Below are 7,722 nucleotides of genomic sequence, written 5' to 3'. Positions count from 1 at the left end.
AAAATATTGCGTGGGTGTGTTTTTGTTGGTGGCTGTATTTGTGTGGGTCCTTAGCAGTATGTAATCAATCAGACTGTCAATCAGAGGACGAGCCAGGACTGGGTAAACCTTTTGCTGCTAGGCTGTAATGCTAGTTATTTTAAAGGCCATCTGTCATCCTGGCTCCATGAATCTGTAATTAGGCAGATGAATTAGATGAAAATATACAGGATTAGGCCTCCGATAACCACAAAACAACAATATTAGACTGTCATTAGCAGATATATAAAGTTCTGCAGGGTTTGAATAGTGAGTCCAAGTAAAATCCAGTTCTGCAATGCAGATATTGTACATTGATAGATTAAAAAAAACAATATGAGACGGCATGCAGTAAATCTTTGTGTCAAAAACAAGCTTTCTTTAAAAAGAACTTATTTCTTAAAAGGTATTACCTAAACTGGAGCACACACTCAAGGACACACACCCAATCCACTAGCAGTGCATATGAACCCAGTGTTACCACAGATCTATTTAGCAGATATCTGGTATTCCTCAGTGTGAAGCCACATTTTCTTTTATTATTTTCTATTTTAGCTCCTATTATTCTCATTGAAGACGCTCTAAATTCTTCGGTCTTATTTCCTGTATAGAGAAAGCAATATGAGGCTTTGGATTCAGGCCTGCATTTGCATTCAGGCTCTCTGAGTCAATATTTTGTACGGATCCACCTTTCACTGCAATAAAAGCTGCAAGTCTTCTGGTGTATGTCTCTATCAGCTTTCACAACTTGCTTTGCTAACACATTTCTATCCATTCTTCTTTGCAAAATAGCGTAAGCTCATGTAGATTGTATGGAGACCAACAAACAAATTAAAATCTTGTTGCATATTCTCAATTGGATTTACTTTTGGATCTTGACTGGGCCATTCTATCACATTAATATGCTTTGACTGAAACCCTTCCATAATAGTTCTGGCTATATATTTTAGTACCATTGTCCTGCTGAAAGGTAAACCTCCATCCCAGTCCCTAGTCTTTTATAGCCCCTAACAGGTTTGCCCTGTATTTAGCTCCATCTTTCTAACAACTGTAACCTGCTTCTGCTGTCCCTGCTGAAGAGAAGCATCCCCACAGCATCATTTTGCCACCACCATGTTTCACAATGGATGGATGGATTGATGGACAGGCAGGCAGATAGATAGTGAGGACAGTTGACCGTATTTGGGCCCTGGTGTGAGTATGTGATAATTTCAGCAAGTCTTCCGCCTGAAGCCACTTCTGTACCCTTCAGTAAGTGTTAACACATTTGTCAGATCACGTTGGAAGAAAACACTTCAGCTGAACTAAGATCTTCTATTAATTTCCAACTTAAATCATCCCCTCACTGGATCCAGCTCATCCTCATCAGTGGCTGCTCAGGCCATGGTTGTTCTTCCCAGTATGTTACAGTTTACCTTAGCAAAGTAAAAACAGACTGAGAGACACACTAAAGCCCAGATGAGGAACTGTCATAAATAACAGGAACTCAACAACATCTCCAGTGGTTGCTCAGCTTGGTGTTTCTCCAGCAACATTTGCTGTTTTCAAATGGCAGATGTGAACAGGCTGGAGATCAAATGACATTATGTTCTTTTACGCTACTTCTGTACTTCACACATGGTTTTCCCAGTAAAAGTGTTACTTTTTTTAATTACATTTTTAATGCATGAAAAGCAGCCTTTTTATCCACATTTATAGCCATTTCTCATGCATAATACTATCTTGTTGTTTATTTTAATGATGTACTCACCCTTACAAAGGTGAGGGAGTTCTTTTTCAATGTAGTCCTGTTTTCAACCTACAGGAGGACTCTCATTTGGAGCTGATAAGGTTGTACTGTAACAATTCATGTTGTGCAAGAAAGAAATACTAACAATAGCCTACCAAACAAAAACCCAGCCCATCCCATTCACGATCAGTAAACTTGTTGCTGAAATGATGAAATGCTGTATTGCAGATGCAGATTTTCTTCAAAAACCAGTTATGTGTGTTATTTTCTGTCCTCGTCTGTCTTTAATCAGCAATAGCAGGTCTCAGGTGGTTTTGTGTCAGTAGAAAGGAGCCCACTCATTCGTTTTAGTTGCTTCGCTGTTTTGCATCCCTGACAGACAGCTAATGACAGACATCTCCAGAGGGACTGTGCTGTGCAGCTAAAACCTTCTCCAAACTTGATCCCCCTTATTGTTAAGGGCATCCTATAGCAAACAAGCTTTTGAGATGAGCTCTTGAAGTTATTTTTGCAAAATTCCTGAAGTAGTGGAGACGATGAGGAAAGGGGGGGGAGTGAAGCATCAGCTTGTGACATTTGCCCAGAGGAAGAGCAATTGAGCATAATAAACAGATTGGTTACTTTATTTAGACTGAGCTGCTGAAAGGTAAAACCAAAGCCCTTTAGAGGATACTGTAGCACCCTCTGCTGATCAATATCTTCAAGTACAAAAAATCAGTTTTTTTTTTTTTTTGGCTTTTCAAATTGTAAGATTCTTTTGAACCTAGAAGTAGGTACTACCTGTGCTCTGCAGATGTCCTGACCTATATATCACGCTTGATGATAAATATGTATAAGCTAATGAAATATAACTGTTATTTACAATAGCGGCATTAAACATTTTTCCTTGTCCTTGCTATACAGGTCCTTCTCAAAATATTAGCATATTGTGATAAAGTTAATTATTTTCCATAATGTCGTGATGAAAATTTAACATTCATATATTTTAGATTCATTGCACACTAACTGAAATATTTCAGGTCTTTTATTGTCTTAATACGGATGATTTTGGCATACAGCTCATGAAAACCCAAAATTCCTATCTCACAAAATTAGCATATCATTAAAAGGGTCTCTAAACGAGCTATGAACCTAATCATCTGAATCAACGAGTTAACTCTAAACACCTGCAAAAGATTCCTGAGGCCTTTAAAACTCCCAGCCTAGTTCATCACTCAAAACCCCAATCATGGGTAAGACTGCCGACCTGACTGCTGTCCAGAAGGCCACTATTGACACCCTCAAGCAAGAGGGTAAGACACAGAAAGAAATTTCTGAACGAATAGGCTGTTCCCAGAGTGCTGTATCAAGACACCTCAGTGGGAAGTCTGTGGGAAGGAAAAAGTGTGGCAGAAAACGCTGCACAACAAGAAGAGGTGACCGGACCCTGAGGAAGATTGTGGAGAAGGGCCGATTCCAGACCTTCGGGGACCTGCGGAAGCAGTGGACTGAGTCTGGAGTAGAAACATCCAGAGCCACCGTGCACAGGCGTGTGCAGGAAATGGGCTACAGGTGCCGCATTCCCCAGGTCAAGCCACTTTTGAACCAGAAACAGCGGCAGAAGCGCCTGACCAGGGCTACAGAGAAGCAGTAGTGGACTGTTGCTCAGTGGTCCAAAGTACTTTTTTCGGATGAAAGCAAATTCTGCATGTCATTCGGAAATCAAGGTGCCAGAGTCTGGAGGAAGACTGGGAGAAGGAAATGCCAAAATGCCAGAAGTCCAGTGTCAAGTACCCACAGTCAGTGATGGTCTGGGGTGCCGTGTCAGCTGCTGGTGTTGGTCCACTGTGTTTTATCAAGGGCAGGGTCAATGCAGCTAGCTATCAGGAGATTTTGGAGCACTTCATGCTTCCATCTGCTGAAAAGCTTTATGGAGATGAAGATTTCATTTTTCAGCACGACCTGGCACCTGCTCACAGTGCCAAAACCACTGGTAAATGGTTTACTGACCATGGTATCACTGTGCTCAATTGGCCTGCCAACTCTCCTGACCTGAACCCCATAGAGAATCTGTGGGATATTGTGAAGAGAACGTTGAGAGACTCAAGACCCAACACTCTGGATGAGCTAAAGGCCGCTATCGAAGCATCCTGGGCCTCCATAAGACCTCAGCAGTGCCACAGGCTGATTGCCTCCATGCCACGCCGCATTGAAGCAGTCATTTCTGCCAAAGGATTCCCGACCAAGTATTGAGTGCATAACTGTACATGATTATTTGAAGGTTGACGTTTTTTGTATTAAAAACACTTTTCTTTTATTGGTCGGATGAAATATGCTAATTTTGTGAGATAGGAATTTTGGGTTTTCATGAGCTGTATGCCAAAATCATCCGTATTAAGACAATAAAAGACCTGAAATATTTCAGTTAGTGTGCAATGAATCTAAAATATATGAATGTTAAATTTTCATCATGTCATTGTGGAAAATAATGAACTTTATCACAATATGCTAATATTTTGAGAAGGACCTGTACATCACCTTCATAATTTTAAGGCCACTAAAAGGAAGTCATAAACACTCAATCTTGACGTAATAATTTACATTTACTTTAGAATTAGCATAGAGACACCTACATTTTATACAGCTCATAACAAAATAAGTAAAAACACAATATGTGACTCATGAAATGAAACAGCAGTGCTTTGTCCAGTCATAAGAAAAAAAACAAAAAACATATTGATGGTGAGCATATTTATACAACAAATCTGCAAGGTAATGGAGCATTCAGGGTGTTTGCCAGCTTCCTCTCTGCCTAGGTAAAAATCTCATGCTGAGCTGCTCGGCCTCGCGATGATGCTCCACGGGCTGCTGGGAAAGGTTGTTAGTTTGTGGGAGGCTGTCCAGGGTCAGGCCCTCATGGGGGCAGACACAGTACTGAGAGAGCAGAGTCACCAGGATTGATTTCATCATTACCATGGCGATGTGCTTGCCAACACAAGCGCGAGGGCCAGAGCCAAACGGCTGGAAGTAACGGCGAGGAGTCTGGAAGAGGACAGTCGCCATGTTGAGGGGGAAGACAAAGCAGAGAGTTGGTTGAAACCTTTGTCAAGATTTTTTCATGTAATGAACTGTGAGACTTAAAACGGCAGTTTTAAATTAGTCATTGCAATAATTTAGGCAGATAATAAATGCAATATTACTGTTTCCCTGAGGATGTAGCTCAATTTTTCACAATTATTGTCCATCATAATAATCAGTCCTTGCAGCAGTGAAGAAAATGCTGCCAGTCTAAATCTGTAAAAAGTTCAAATCCTGTCAATATGGTTTTCACATGCATAAGGATTTCATTCTGCTGTGATCTATTTTGCAGACTGATGATGCAAAATCTTACAGAGGTCTCCCCAGGTGCCTTACTCAAAGTTTGGCCGAGTTGTTTGTTCAGATTTTAATCTTTTTTTCCTTCAATCATTTCCATTGAAGATAGTAAAGAGAGAAACCAAAAGGATCAAAGAGCTCAAAGAGCTTAAAAATAAAGTTTGTTTACCTTCAGTTAGTCATACTGAACAATTCAATTTGAATACCAACTACCACAATCATAAAGATTTTGTTTTTGTACTTGAAATGTCCTCACCACTCACATTTTTCTGGAAGTTCTCCAGACTAAATTCGTCAGCGTTATGGAAGAACTCTGTCCGGTGCATGCGGCCCGTGTTCAGGATGATATTTGTGCCCTTTGGGACCCTGTAACCATCTATGACATCGTCTGAAAGGGCTCGTCGCATGGTGAAGTCCACCACTGGGTGGAAGCGCAGGCACTCGTTGATGAAGCTCTCCAGAACCTGCAGCTTCTGAAGGTCCCTGTTCTGCAGCTGTCTGTCACCTTCAAAGACATAATACTCAGTTTATTATCAGAAACTGATATTTTACTGCTCATTAGTACAATGTACTGTAAAAAATCACAGCAGAGCTGTAATAATACATGTTTAAAACAAATATTAGAATTAACTGTGTAATTAGATAATATTACAGCTTTGTGCTGCCCTTTCATTTCATATTAAATCAGAATCAATCATTTCACGTGCAAAACACCAGGTGCTTACAGCTTTTACAATGCAAAACAAAAAAATGGGTAAGTTGCAACCTGTGTTAGTTCAATACGGTTAGCGGCTCACCTATGACCGTGTCTATCTCCTGCAGCAGCTGCAGCTCCACATGAGGGTTTTGTTTGAGGAGAAGCAGCATAAAGAAGAGGCTGATGGACAAAGTGTCTGGCGCTGCGATCACCATCTCCAGCACACATTGCCTCACGTTCTCAGCCGACAGCTCTCCGTGGTTCTGAAAAGAGACATGCATGGGGTTAGGAAAAAAATGTACAAAAGACAAATCTTTGTTTGGGAACATGCAACAATATATCATTTTACTCACTTGTGCAAATATTAGGTCTGCTGTGAAGTTGATATCCAGCTTATCTGCTTGCTCCATTTGTTTCCTCTTTTGTTCTACAAGGCTTTCTATGGCATCCTGTAGCTCCTGGCTGTGAGAAGATAAATGAATGGTTCCTTATATTTAAAAATAACCCCTTAAGGTTAATGCATTTATTCGGCAGCACTCTGACTTACGCTGCTGTCTTGTGTCTTTGGTGAATCCAGCCAAACTTGAAGTAGATGTCAGGTTTGATCAGCACAGTCTGCCACGTATCAAAATACCTGTGAATCTTCAGCAGCAGCTCTTTTTCTGCAAATAACACATCTGATTAGTTTAATGTGTTCTGAATTACTTCTTCTTTATTTCATGAGATGCCTGCGTGTATTCACCATTAAAAGGTACATCCAGGAAGAGTCTGTTGGAGATGTCAACCACAGTACAGCGCAGCAAACTGAGGACGTCCACATGAGCCAAGCCGTCCAGGTTGTCCAGGTGGGTCTGTGTGGAGGAGACGCAAACCTCCACCGTCTGCTGCAGATTGGGACCTGTCAGGGCTAAAACAGGATTTATTTTTGTGATTTATAGCCATGCTAATTATTTGCACTCTGCAGAGCTGGTTTAAAGGTCTGAGATTATACCTTTGGCGAAATAGGTGCGTATCTTTTTCCACAGAGCTACGTTGTTGTTGAAGATGATGCCTCTCTCATTCATGCCGAGACAGCTGAGTCCTAGTTTGCTCCCAAATCGGGAGGTGTAGTTTCCATTCTTCAGAACATGATTAACTGATGAGGCTCTGATGGAAAAAAGGAATGTACAAGCTGTTATAAAATTTGAGAGGAATTGTACAGTTTAATCAACATTAATGGAGAAAACCAACCTGCTGAGTATGAGGGTCTCCTCTCCATTGATCCACACTCTGACAATGTCTCCATACTTCTCGTTGTAGTAGTTGCTCGCTGTGCCAATGCCAGTCCAGATAAATCTCAAATAAGACAAAAGTGGACCCAACCCCAGGCAGAACGAGGGACCTGTTGTGATAAATGATAATAAATGCATCGGAGCCTGTGTTAAACTCATTGTTAAGGCTGCCTGGTGAAACCCGAACCTACCTGGAACCGTTTTTTTCTCCGTGTGGCTCCAAGCCACCACCAGCAAACAAACGAGCAGAATGAGGGTTCTTGTTGCAATTGGGATTCCAGGCGACAGGCTTACAGTGGAATTTGAAGAAATGGAGACCAGGTCTGCCACCACACCATCGAGATCCACAGGAGTCATTGTCTCACTGCAGGAAGAGATCAAATCCATAAGTAGGAGGGTACAAAACAATCTCAAAGTAGCTCCTCAAACCCGATGAGTGTAATATGATGAAAGCTGTTTGGGCGTTCTCTTTATAGGCGCTTTGAGCTGGTGATGAGCCAGGTCAGGGTAAAACAAAAGCCACAACATCTCTGGAAAACAGTAAACAATACAGAGAAGACCTTGGGAAGCTGGATTTGTGCCTGTGACCTCGAACATACAAGTCTTAGTTGAGCGGGTGCATGTGACTCTGCGTGAGCTTTTGTTTGACATTT

The 7,722-nt window shown here is 41.4% G+C and overlaps 1 protein-coding gene across 1 annotated transcript; it reads right to left on the bottom strand.

The window, feature by feature from the left end:
• Positions 1-4,310: 4,310 nt before the first annotated feature.
• On the bottom strand, positions 4,311-7,518 carry LOC124867322 (aromatase). Its single transcript, XM_047363720.1, has 9 exons — positions 7,261-7,518; positions 7,029-7,179; positions 6,790-6,944; positions 6,541-6,705; positions 6,346-6,460; positions 6,152-6,260; positions 5,899-6,061; positions 5,365-5,606; positions 4,311-4,768 (listed from the first exon to the last, which is right to left on the bottom strand). The coding sequence occupies exons 1-9, from the start codon at positions 7,454-7,456 to the stop codon at positions 4,511-4,513; spliced, it is 1,554 nt and encodes a 517-aa protein (XP_047219676.1). The 5' UTR covers positions 7,457-7,518; the 3' UTR covers positions 4,311-4,510.
• Between the last annotated feature and the right edge of the window lie 204 nt (positions 7,519-7,722).

Source organism: Girardinichthys multiradiatus, chromosome 4, assembly GCF_021462225.1.
Source record: "Girardinichthys multiradiatus isolate DD_20200921_A chromosome 4, DD_fGirMul_XY1, whole genome shotgun sequence".
Classification (NCBI taxonomy): domain Eukaryota; kingdom Metazoa; phylum Chordata; class Actinopteri; order Cyprinodontiformes; family Goodeidae; genus Girardinichthys; species Girardinichthys multiradiatus.
Note: the sequence above shows the minus strand (reverse complement) of the source record. Positions and strands in the feature narration are given on the sequence as shown.